This window comes from Ctenocephalides felis, unplaced genomic scaffold, assembly GCF_003426905.1.
Source record: "Ctenocephalides felis isolate EL2017-DRISC unplaced genomic scaffold, ASM342690v1 CF-g0.4_SCAFFOLD_01604, whole genome shotgun sequence".
Taxonomy (NCBI): domain Eukaryota; kingdom Metazoa; phylum Arthropoda; class Insecta; order Siphonaptera; family Pulicidae; genus Ctenocephalides; species Ctenocephalides felis.
The window spans coordinates 39,056,351-39,070,255 of NW_020537758.1; the positions used below are offsets into that span (position 1 = coordinate 39,056,351).

At 30.8% G+C, this 13,905-nt stretch overlaps 1 protein-coding gene across 1 annotated transcript in view; it reads left to right on the forward strand.

The window, feature by feature from the left end:
- Positions 1-13,530, forward strand: part of LOC113373720 — an 18,997-nt gene extending 5,467 nt beyond the window's left edge. The window contains exons 3-10 of the mRNA XM_026613998.1: positions 190-327; positions 480-659; positions 3,133-3,442; positions 8,106-8,296; positions 8,591-8,660; positions 8,752-8,914; positions 10,660-10,893; positions 13,412-13,530. Of these exons, the coding sequence (XP_026469783.1) occupies positions 190-327; positions 480-659; positions 3,133-3,442; positions 8,106-8,296; positions 8,591-8,660; positions 8,752-8,914; positions 10,660-10,893; positions 13,412-13,439 (1,314 nt within the window). The 3' untranslated portion in view covers positions 13,440-13,530. The remainder of the gene's footprint in view (positions 1-189; positions 328-479; positions 660-3,132; positions 3,443-8,105; positions 8,297-8,590; positions 8,661-8,751; positions 8,915-10,659; positions 10,894-13,411) is intronic.
- Positions 13,531-13,905: the final 375 nt, after the last annotated feature.

Below are 13,905 nucleotides of genomic sequence, written 5' to 3' on the forward strand. Positions count from 1 at the left end.
AAGTGAACTATCTGCTTTCAATAAGAATGATTCAATTAAGAAAATGTAACTTTTACTTATCTGCTACATATGATTGTAGTAAATATATAATTAATATTAAAAGTTAACTATTTTAAGAAACAGAGCTTGTATTGGTGTTTCATATATACAATGATTAATTAATGTTTATTATTTTTTGATTTTTTAAAGGTAATCGCGCTCTGCGTACTCTCTTTAATACCATGGCCCGGACCAAGTGTGTTCAAAATCTCATGCCCAAGAGATAACGCTCGACTTGTCAGAAAAATTGTTCAGAATAAATGGATACCTATATTAGACAAATACCAGGTAAGCGATCACTTTATTATTTTAAAAAGAATTCATTTAATTAAACTTAATTGCATTTTTTAATCTAATGAAAAAAATCTATAAGAGCTTGCATATTAGGCATGAAATTCTGTTACTGTATTTTTGAACGATTGAGAAATTTATTATTTTAGGTGAAATTTCCACTGGAATGTCCATTTCACCCAATGAGGGACATTTTTGGTCCCCAGCAAGCGGCCAAACAACAGCACAGGCCTTCCCAATGGACGTGCGGATTTTGCGGAAAAAGCTTTTTCGAAGAACGGCATTTGGATTTGCATTTTGACAACAGACATAAGAATGAAATCAATGTGGTAAGTAATAGATAAATAAATTTATGTATATATATATATATATATATATATATATATATATATATATATATTTAATTGTACAATGTCTATCAGTTGAATCACGTCACAACAATAACACAAGGTTCATGATCAGTTAGGATCAATTATTTAAAAATAGCTCCTATAAATTAGTAAATCAATAATCTACTGTTACAAATACTTCAATGCCAGGTTCTTTGATTGCTTTGTTAAGCTTCTCAAATTTAATATGTATTACAGTACTTTGACAAACAATAGCATTTTATCATATCATGAAGTCAAAGTTTGCATTATCATTATTTTTATTATTTCTAGCAGAAAACTTTTTCTAATTTTTTTTAGTATAATTCTAGTTTTTGCAGTTTTTACAACATCTTCCACAAATTCGGTGCCGATATGAATGTTTATTTTTAAATATATTTAAAACTAGATGACCCGACAGACGTTGTCCTGTGCCCATGTCTACAATTTTTTAATATAATATACTAATATTTACCGTTCAGCTAAAAATAATAATTATTGTTTCTTAAATTACTCTTTACGCCAAAATGCATATACACTTATAATATGGGCAATGCTAAATGTAGAACTGCTTTAAATAAAATGATGAATCTCAATTCCCACACTATATTGGAAATTGAAGTCTTTTAAACGGTCAACATAACCATAACCATAACATAACACTGGTACTTCATGTTGGATTAAATTAATTTAATTTATTATTATTTAAGATATCAAAACTGCATCTTAAACTTCTCCTAATCGATATCGTGAAGGCCGAATTTTATGTATTCTTTTCTTTCCTATTTGTTGGTATATAGTGAAATTTTTACGAATTTTAAAAATATTGTGAAAAGATTAGTAAAAGATGCAATGGAATTATATATTAAAAAAAACTATATTGAAATATTAATATACGAATCTTGTGTTGGCGCCTCCTAAGGCGTGCGCTCATATTTTTTGCATGCATCGTATTAAAGGTGGGACTGGTCCTGATTAATACTTCATATCATATTTTAAGTGAATTAATTTGTCATATCCTATTTATATGTGTATCATTCAATCTACCATACATATACTGTATTCTATATTATTTTAATTTCTGTCACATCTCAACTGCTTTTTGGCAATAATAATGTAGGCATTTCATTTTGCTTATTCATAATCATAAATTTCTAGCTAGGTTCATAAGTAAATTGAAATTTTTGGCAGATGATAGTTTTCATTTTTTCCATTTATTTCTACAATATTGCACATACATCCCAGTACTTTATAATCACATACATCCTAGATAATTTCCTTAACAAACTTCAGAAAGATTTATCAAAATCCAAATAATCGTTTAGAAGGAGTATACAGTGAGTGCTTGTAATTTAATATGAACTTTAAATAATAGCAATAATGCTCAAATTGATTCTACGTTTTAGTTAGAAAATGTTTGTATGAGAAAAAGAAAAAGGCTGTTTTTTTGGGGTTTCCCGGCAATTATTCCATTTTTGCTCGCCGTAAGAACCATCCTTGGACTTCAACAAATATTTAAAAAAAAATGGCCAAATTGGTCCAGGCGTTGTTGAGTTATGCGCTTACCAACACATTTTGCAATTTATTTTTATATATAAGATAAACTTATTATTATATTGGGTTGGGGAAAAAGAAATCCATTATTTTTACGTGAACTTCAAGACTTTATTTAACATGTTTTGCATTGTCCGATTTAGGCACCATTTTGTTCAATAATTTGTTGCCATTTTAATGGTAGCTTCATTATGCCTCTCTCATAAAAGTCTTGGTCCTTATTAGCGAAAAACTCCAGCAATTGATTTTCACACTCTTTCCTTAATACCAATTTCTTATCACTAAAAATGTTTGGTAATGCAAGAAAAAGATGGTAATCGCTTGGTGCGAAGTCCGGACTGTATGGTGGATGCATCAAAACTTCCCAACCAAGCTCCTGGAGTTTCTGACGAGTCACTATAGAAGTGTGTGGCCTGGCGTTGTTCTGTTGGAACACGACACCTCTTCTGTTGGCCAATTCTGGCCGTTTCTGGTCTTTGACCACGATCGCTTTCGCATAACCATACAGTCCGGACCTCGCACCAAGCGATTACCATCTTTTTCTTGCATTGCAAAACTTTTTTAGTGATAAGAAATTGGCATCAAGGGAAGAGTGTGAAAATCAATTGCTGGAGTTTTTCGCTAATAAGGACCAAGACTTTTATGAGAGAGGCATAATGAAGCTATCATTAAAATGGCAACAAATTATAGAACAAAATGGTGCATATTTGACCTAAATCGGACAATGCAAAACATGTTAAATAAAGTCTTGAAGTTCACATAAAAATAATGGATTTCTTTTTTCCCAACCCTATATATTTTAGAGACGGTTTATGCACTTATGAAATTTGATTTTTCGATTTCAATATTGTAAAATATGTCCTGTTTAATAATTTCATAGGCAGAAGACGCCGTATGCCTCGCCGATTATTGCGCGATGATGCGTTGCGAAGTGCTGGTAGCCCGCGACGCGTTAGGCGGCCCGTCGTCCGGTCAACGTGCTACGACGGACATAGAAATCTGGCGAGACGCGGGGCCTCGAGGATCCTCGCGACCTTCGGCTACGGCACTCACCGCAACCGGGCCACGAGCACTTGCTAGGCTACCGCATGGTGCAAAGGCTAATGGAAGAAATGGGCGGTACAAAAACGGGTTGCCGGGTCGAGTGGCTGTTAAAAGATGTGATAGAGACGAAGCGCCGGTCGCTGAAGGTACGAAATTTCAAAACAAGTTTAATACATATATATATATATATATATATATATATATATATATATACAGTAGAACTCCAATTATCCGAATTAACACTAATCATACCAAGACTTAATATATACCTATTTCTACCATAGCGGGTCAAATGACCCGACTCTACGTTTCATGCTTGAATGTATGAAATATGGATGTTAGGAAAAAATAAAAATGAAATTAAATTTATTATAAAAAACACAAATAGTATGTTGAGCATTTCTATTACAGACGCAAAAATAAAAAAATTTAATTCATAGTTGTATCCATAATTGTACATTTTCCGCAAACATATTTTTTACATTTAGAGCAAATTTTGTTGGTTTTATTTTCTTTACAGTATCCTATTTGACATGTCATACGTTTATAAGCATCTGTAGTAGACTTAGGCAACGATACTTTCGTATTTGTTTCTTATTTTGGTTATTCACGGACTTCTCGAAATCGGCGCCAAGTTCCTCTGCTAGCTTGAGTAAAAAATCTTGTCGCGAGATATTTTCTCCTGTCGTTTGCTTGTACAAAATCCAGGCATTTATGTCAGCTAAATCAAGAATATTGAAAAAAACTTGGAGAGGCCATCTGCAATACTTGGGTTTTGTAGTAAATTTCTTCGCCATTTGATCGGTCATGTCTACACCAAATTTGGTTTTATTGTAATATGAAACAGTCTCAGGTAAACATTTATCATTGTTTTCTTCGTCGTCAGTATTATCTGTTGAATCGAACTCATTTTTATTTTCAACCAATATGAATTTCATTTTCAGAAAATTCATCTTCACTAATTTCTGAAAACTCTTCGCCAATATTATTTATATCTTCTAAGAACTTTTACTGTCTTGTTTGCTTCGACATGTTTTGGGTAAAAAATAACTTGTATTACTATAGCTATCAAAATAAAATATAAGCTAGGTACTTACCAAGACTTTTAATTTCTGCCACTTTTTCTAACAATAAAAAACTAAAATTTGATATTTTCTTGAAATTATTCTGAGCTATTTTCGTTGAACTGCTTTACGCAACAGTGTTTAGAAGAATTTGCAACTTACTGACTACAAATATGACTCGACAATCTCTTAAACCAAAAAATTCTCTCCGGGTCAAATGACCCATTGTGGTAGATATCGGTATACAAGAAGGATAACTCAGAATAAACAAAACAAAACAAGAAAAAAAAATTGTTCATAACTGTACTCTAATTACTTAAAAAAAGTCATGAAGTCAAATGTGCAAACGCAATAAAATTATACGTGCATTTTCAATGCAATTCAAAATGGGTCATTTGACCCGCTATGGTATGTTTAGTGTTAATGGGGACCGGGACCCATTCGGATAATCAAATATTCGGATAATCGGAGTTTTTTTTTTTAAATTGCCATTGGAGAGAAAAAAAGTTACGTTTTGATATTGCACTATTTTTTTATTGAATTGAATGAAAGAAACATGACATTTTCACATGTTTTAAATATAAATAAAATGTACTCATGTACAAGTTTAGAAATAAAAATCATTGTTTTGTAAACATCTCCGTCAAATCAAAACAAACTATGTGTCTACACTGGCTTTGCTGGTGGAAGAATAATAGCGCACTTAACCCTCCGTCGGGCGCAGTCCCGTTACGCACACGTTCGGGCGCAGTGTATCCGACAGCAACGGTTTTTAAGTATATCCTCAGGAGGCTCCTTATTTTATAAACATGTTAATTTTTTGTTTAATTATATTTCAGAATGTATACTTTTTGAATAAATAGAAAAAAAGAAGAATTCAATAATATTTTATTATAAAATGTAGAAAAATATAAACCTGTGTATATATGCACAAATTATTTACACTCACTTTTCTTTATTGAAATACACAGTCTCTAACTTTTTTTTCATTTGTCACTTTATAAAAAATAAGTAATATAATAATGATAGTTTAATGTGTATAGTTAAATATTATCATTTATTGAAGCATTTCAACAAGGACTGCATAGAAAGATCGCATGTTGGAAACACAGTGCTTTTCGACATTTAGCACAACAAAATCTTGAAAGCCGTCTAATATTAGCTTCTAATGTACACGGTTCACATCGTCGTTTTTTTCGTGGCTCTTCTTGTTTTTGTGAGCCATTTTCCTGTGAATTTGGTCTGAATCTTTGAGTCCTGCCTGCAAAGTGAACAGTATCCCACTCGTGATTTCACTTCTTCTTGTTAGCTGTCCAAGAACAAGTTCATGCGATAATTGTCTCAAAAATATCTTCTTCGGAGATCTTTCTTATCATTCCCATGACTCCAACATTCTATAGGCGTTGCAGCATTTTTTGCGTTTCCTATAACACCTGGTAAATGTCTTAATAAGTTCTGGGATTTTGTTCGAGTCCTATTAGAGGGAGGTTTGCTACACCATTTTGTAGATTTATCTCTACTCATAAAATATTTAGCATTGTTGTTCAAATTTATTTCTTCCTCACTCTCATCCTGTTCGTCCTCTTATTCTGTCTCAGAATCGACTTCGCGACTCTCTAGATGGTCTTCGTCACTTCCACTTTCATCACCTAAATCGTCAAGAAGATTATTTTCATCAGCATCATCATTCAGCATTCTTAGAATCTCTTCTGAATGAGCTGGCTTTTCTAAATTATAAATTTTTTTACCACTCGCCATATTTACTAGCCTATAAAATGTATGGACTCAAGTTAGTAACACATTCGGGCGCAGTGAATCTCGTAGATACTTTCAAAAAATTGCAATTAAATGAAAAGTATTGAGATATATATTCAAAAATACGTAAAAAAATACAGAAAAAGAATACTTACATTCACAAAAAATTGCAATATTCGTACGTTTCAAAATGTTGCACGTTCGGGCGCAGTGTATCTCTAGGATCAAAATACCGATTGCCACTATATGTGAAGGTCAAACACAAAATGATAAAGACGCATAAATAAAACATATAAAATTAGGAGGCTATTGAAGAGTGGAGGTTTCTATAACATTCAACCAAGGCGCAGCATGAAAAATTATTGGCTCTGTATCTGTCAGATCGGCTGCGCCCGACGAAGGGTTAAACTTTTTTTGGACAATTTTTTTTCTGAAAGTGATTCGGATAGTCGGAGTTCGGATAATTGGAGTTCTATATATATATATATATATATATATATATTATATAACAATCTAGTAATGTTCTACTTTAAAAAACGAATGCTGGAACTTCCCGTACTAAAAATTAAATTAAGAAAAAAATTACATTTTTTGAAAACTATGAAAAAATTCGATTTTCGAGAATTTTGAAATGGTTGAAAAAATGACTTTTTCCTAAATTTTGAATTTTTTTGAAAATTTATCAGTGAATATAAATCTAAATGTAACGAATAAGCATTGGTACGGAACTCATATAAGTATAAACAAAATTTGTACTTATTGAAATCTCTATAAAATACCTGATATTTTTTTTTTAATTACAATATTTGTTATAACTGTTAAATAATATAACATCTAGTAACATTAATAAACAATAATATAAATATAAATAAAATAGAGTACAAAATAAAAGATAGTATTTATATAAATTGATATCCGTATTATGATGATTTAACCCTCCGTCGGTCGGATATTTTTTCACCTTCGAACGGTCGGAAAGGTCTGGCTGGACCACCATTCATTTTTCATGCATTTATATGGGATAAATGAGTTTTTGGTGTCTTATATATTAACGATTATTAGTAGTAAATATTTATAGTTTTGATTTTTTCTTTTTCTTACCGTCTTTTGCATGTGTTGAGCTTGCTTATAATAAAAATATTACATAATATATTATATAAAAAAAATCAAGAAATATAAAAAATCGTTGCTTTTTTGTTAATTTTTCTGTTTTATATCAATGAAAAACAATATTTATTCTTTTTTGGCGCCTTTGAAATGAATGTGAAATTCAAATGAAAACGAAATGAGGTGCGTCGCCTTTGAAATGAGCTGTAAAATTCAAGTTGAAAATATAATTTTACTACAGGATCGCCAAAAAAAAATTTCGAACGCAGTACGGGTAGAAAAATTGCTGATAATGTGTGCATTACTCATCCGATTTTCAGTGTTTGCGATTACCAAAAAGTTTGGTAGGTTTTCAAGGAACTTTCATCATGAAAATACTAAGATTCATGTTACAACACATAGCAAAGAATATATACAACGCAGTTTGAATAGAAAATACCATGAAAAAAGACAAAATACTGGTTTACATATATCAAAAAGCGTATATTTCATACGCTTCATGTGTGGGTGGTCTAGACAGACCTTTCCGACCGTTCGAAGTATAAAAAAGTTAATATTCTTATAATTATCCTTCTGTACATTCTTTCGTCCTGATTTTTTCATTGATCGACAGCCAATGAAATTTTAGGAAAAGTCAAGAAATTTCAAGTCGATAGGATTACTAGAAGTATTTTATTTTAATTGAAGTCGAAAAAAGTCTGGCCAGACCACGCCGACCGACAGAGGGTTAAAAACCTTTAAAACGTGAAGGTATATAAAAATATTCATTTTCAATTTCTTTACTATAACGATTACTATAACTTATCCTAATTATAAGGGAAGTAAATTATTAATGATCAATAAAAGTTAAAATAAATTTAATGAGTGATTATTATTGTTCTAGATGTCGATAATGACGACGGAGAGGTAGAAGACATAGAAGATAATGGTGATTCCAATACCACGGCCGCTTGCGATGAACACCTTGTGGACTCGGCGTTACCAGCTGTAGATGGATCAACAAATGACGAATTTCAACGTCTTAAGGCTGACTGTAAACCTGATGATCTGGCAAGGCTCAAGCTGCGATGTGAGGTATATATTTAAAATGTAAAATTGTAAATTTGAAAAACATCAATTTTTGCAATATTATCGATTCGTTACAATGCTATTGAATTTATGACATAATTTCGTTCATTTGATTGATGTTATTGTTTTTAATTAATTAGTACAAAGTATAGGTAATTGAGAAATGTGGATTTAAAGATACATGTAAATGAGATTAAAATTCTAATTTTTATAGCTTCAATGTCAATCTGATCAAAATAAACAATTCGATTTTTGCATCCTAATTAAATTTAGATTTTAAATTTTATATTAATTTTGCAGATTCTTGTCAGAGATTGTATTGCTGGTTTGTTGGTGCATCTATCTGTTCAAGACTTCACAGATATGGAAGGTATGTCTTCTTGAAAATATGTTCTTACACATAAGTTTAAACTATAATTCGAATTAACATAATAATAATTTCATATATTATTTGTTTATAGAGGAATTAAATCACGCTGTTTGTTGGTATTTGAGTTGTGACCGCTATTGGGAAGAAGGAAATCCCGAACCAAGACCTTTTCCATGGGGTTTGTTATTTGTCATGGTAATGGTATTGTCACTAGGAATATGCCTATGCTACTACATTATCTGGGTGCTATTTGAGTGAGTAATATTACTTTTTTATTTTGCTTTATTATATATATGAACAAAATGTGTGTTTGGATGAGCATCGGTAAGGATTAGAAATAAATTTCTGAAAATATTATATAATCGACTTTTTGGCCAAACATATGTGCTTAATATTATTTTTTATAATAATTCTATGAGGTAATATATTTAAATATTGAAATTTATAATTATATTGACTAAAATAACTATGCTTTCATATTTGAAACAATGTTTACGTTTCTTGTTTCATATAGTTTATATGAAACTTATAGTTTCAGCTTGCTTTTTGTAGTATTACATGCGTAATTTTGTAAACAAAAATATAAAGATGTTTTTACTGATAACATATGTAGGCTAATGCTAATGGTGACGGATGAAAATCATTTGTTTAAGGGGTTAGGGGTGCTTGGAATTTTTGAAAAAACGATTTTTATTTTTTGCGACGATCTCAGCAATGATAATTCACTTTCAAGATGTGCAGTTCAAGATTGAATCCATAATCAGAAAGAATTAAAAGCTTCAACCAACTAGTGTAAAAAATATGCCTAGAAACCGTGAATACTAGTTCTACTATCGTACAAATTGCTGAATGCATATACATCATTATTATTGATTATGGGTATAATTGTGGGACCTAGGACCTAATTGTGGGTATAATTCCCGTTGGTATGCTGAAAAATTGGATGCTGCACGTGTGAAAGTGGCAGATCAGCGCGCCAACGAAAACACTCGGGAGGCCAGAATGCTTCGTAGGCAACAGCAAATGGAAATATTAGAAACTTGCACAATGATTGATCAACTATTATATGGCCCAGAAATAGATGACTCGGTTTAAGTAAATCAATAATTCGAATTTCTGTACGTAAATCCGATGTGAAACTTTAAACGCGTTTTTCTCAAAACTATGTTTTTTGAACCGGTGAAAACTGTAACTCAAAAACCGCTTAGTAAATTTTAATGAAATTCATACAGCTTTTAGAATACATAATAAACTCGGGTCTGATCGAAGAATTTTTATTTTTTCAAAAATATCAATTTTTTAAGACCAATTAACTGTTGATTTTTTACCCAAAAATCGATTTTTTTTCTGGTGCTGCCATTTTGTTAATTTTTGCAAAAAAAGAAAACCTTCGATCAGGTCCAGGATTATCTATTTATAAAACTATTTTTTTTTTATTTGATTGATTTTAGACGAATCTCTAAGGAGTTATGATGGTCATCGTCAGGACCGTTTTTTAAAACAGGCTCAACAAAAACAGCTATAACTTTGGGAATATCTAATTTTTTTTCTGAAATTTTTGTTAGTTCAAGTCAAAACATTATATAATAATACAGTATTAATATTTTTGTAATAAAACATCGCTTAATGACAAAAAAATACTGAAAATTCTCAGTTTTTTGTGCCTCCAAGTACCCCTAACCCCTTAAGAAAACATTGCTGTTTATCACGTAGTTTTGCATCGAAATAAACGTTTTATGCGTCTGTATAGTTTACTACGCTTGGAATAAATTACGATATTTTTCTCTCTTATATACACAGTATGCATTTTAAGATTTTCTGGCCATTTCGTTTGTAATATATATGTAAGAAAAATTTACGTTTTTGATGAATATCAAAATATTACTTTTTATACAGATTTTATATTTTAGATACAGTTATTATATATCGTAAAATAAATTACATAATATTGTTAAATAAACCGAATTACAATTACCATATTCTTACCGAAATTACCTAGTCATGACGACCGAAGCGTGGCAAGTACGAGTGCAACGGCTACCGCCCATTCCTCGCCCTCGCACAGCGCCGCGGGACGAGCTCTTCCCGGCGAAGGCGACGGTTACGGGCAACGCGCGTTGGTCGCCCGAGACCCGTCTCTCGGGGCAGACCCAGGCGCTGCGGACATGGGCCAGAGTGAACACTACATCTACGTCACGTATCCTCCCGACTTGAAAAGGCGGCTGCTGGAAAGGTATGCCGGAGGGAAAATGGGTTTATTATTGCTTGGTGTATCGCCTGATACTGAACGACGTGCATATTGAACGCCAAAAATATTTATGCCATTTGAAAAAAAAAATGCAAAATATATTAGTGCAGTAAACGGAGAGGAAAAATAGGTATAACCTCTGAATTTTTTTACTGTGCTCCGAATTTCATGAAATTTTGGAATTAGGTTCATCTTACCCTCAAATTCAAAAGTGAAAACAATTCGGGTTGCGCCATCACCCCCCGGGGGGATGACACCCCTTCTCAATCGTGTAATTACATTTTTTCAAAATGTCGGAAATCGATAGAAGAACTAATTATAAGAAAAAAATGTCTTATAGTTTTTCAAAAAAACTAATACTTTTCAAGTTACTGGCCACTAAACATTCATATATTTTTGGCGTTTTTCTTCGTTTTTTTGCAAATATCTCCTAAAAAAAGTTTTTATAAAATCTGAATAAAATTTTCTGAAAATAGTTTGTACTAAAGTAGTGAATCTGCTGGAATCCATCAAGATGTCTATAATGAAGTGAATTCTAGATACAATGTAAATTACTTTAATTCTGGTGGAAATGGTGCTCATTAAACCATATGATTTAGAAGAAATAAACTTCGTATATGCTTCTTATTTGCATGATAGCTCATCCATTTTACATGTAAAAACTTGTAACAGCACTCATTTTAAAGCTTATGTTGAGCACTATAAAACCCAATTTCACCGTAATACATAAAATGTAAAACCTCGACACTAGATGGCTTTAAATACAACAATTGAATCATGAACGAAATAAAAAACGACTTTGCTCTTTCAAATCTTGCATAATATTTTTCCTAGAACAATTTATGTAATACCGATTTATTCAGATTTTTATTGACATTATTTTGTCCATTACATGATTTTTGTTAAAATGTATATTTTAGGAGATATTTGCAAAAAAACGAAGAAAAACGTCAAAAATATATTAATCTTTAGTGGCCAGTAACTTGAAAAGTATTAGTTTTTTTGAAAAACTGTAAAAAACATTTTTTTCTTATAATTAGTTCTTCTATCGATTTATTTTAAAAAAATGTAATTACACAATTGAGAAGGGGTGTCACCCCCCCCCCCAGGGGTTGATGGCGCAACCCGAATTGTTTTCACTTTTGAACTTCAGGGTAAGATGAACCTAATTCCAAAATTCCATGAAATTCGGAGCAAAGTAAAAAAATTCAGACCTAAAATGCTCCATTTACTGCACTATATAAAGTGTCAAATGCGTTGATGTTGCTTTTACCCTAATTTAATAAGACGTGTAGATGACTCGTACATGAAACTGTTTGGTATTTATATCGTTATTTTGTTAGTAGTTGCTACGTTATTCGATGCTAATTCTATTTATTATATTAAGCTAGGATATCATAGTTACGATATCTTCTACAAAATACGAACCAATATTACTGTAGCTATTAGAATTAAATTATCAAGTTACTTGTTACAATTTACTAAAACAATTTATATAGGTCCAATTCGAAATTCACGAAAATTAATAGTTATATTCTGGATATCTTGCTCTCTTACTTTACAAAGAAATCTAAAACTAAATTTACTCAACATCGTGTTGAATTAGAAAATAGAAATTGCGGGCAAGTGTTTTCGAACAGTTATATTCGAATATAAATCACACAAAATAAATCATGTGTAAATTACATAAACACAATACTTAATATTATTGACTATAGTATAAAAAATACTATAATCATTGCGCTGTATCAGTCATAGTATCCTTACAATTTCACATATCGTGGTTGGATCAAAATATTTACGTTTAAAGTAGTATTAAGTATAATAAAAGTCTGAGGCCTAACATATGAAACTAAAGTGCTAAGATAAACGTAGACAAATAATTAAAATTTTAGGTAATCAACAAATAGTTAAAACTATAGTTAAACATCTTCCCAAGATTCCTAAAATTGCGTCCACGTAATCTCAAGAAAAAAATCACATTAAAAAAATAACTAAAGTTGTTTATATTTAAGCTTTTAAATATTTAGTAGAATTTATTTACAAATTTTCATATCACGTAGTTAAAAAATAGAAAATTAGTAAAATAAATTTATATTTATCTATATTAACGCTAGAAACGGGTATTGAAAAATTATAAAGTAATGATAATTTTACTTCCATAGGAATATAATATAGTTAACAAAGTTATTTAGTACGTAGAAACGTAGTGATTTTTAGATTATTATTAAGTCTGGTCACAGCCGGTGGCAGCTAAAAACTCTGCCTTGACTTCAAAACTAAATTTCTTGAGTAAAAATTATAACAGATTTATATATAATAATGATTAAAAATAGTCCGTAAGTGGCTGGACTTAATAATAGATGTTAGTTAAAACAAAATTTGTTAATAACGTTAACATTGAATATCAAAAATCGTTTAATCTTGAGAAAACTTACAGCTTACTTTCTTAGTCGCTTTTTTAGCAGTAGTTTAATATTTTGTTAATCTTCTTTCGTTTTAGCTGCTATAATAGAACAACCCGGCTGTGAACCACAACGAAGGCAACAAATCTTCCTTTTAGGAAAGAAAACAGATATTGTAACGGGTTCAATAAATTGTAGTTATTACATATTAGCTTTTGGTATATACCGAACTCAGAATTATTTAAAATTTTAATAATGGTGCGTTCTATGTCATAAATTTAATACAATTAACTCATGCATGATCATTTTAATCATTTTGTATCGGCGAGGCCACGGCAGTAAATTTAGACTATTTAACGCTTTCATAGAAAATATATTTAAATTATTATTAATGATGAAATGATTCTAGCCTTACTTTATGTAATTTGGCATAATAAATTATTTTTTCGTATTATTGGAGCTAAATAGAAGTATTGCATGAAATCGATTTTATTGTCATTAGTATTCTTATTGGAATCTTTGTATTCAAATATTACAGGCTCTTATTATTATAATATTCAATCTTATATAATATTATTATTAAATAAATAAT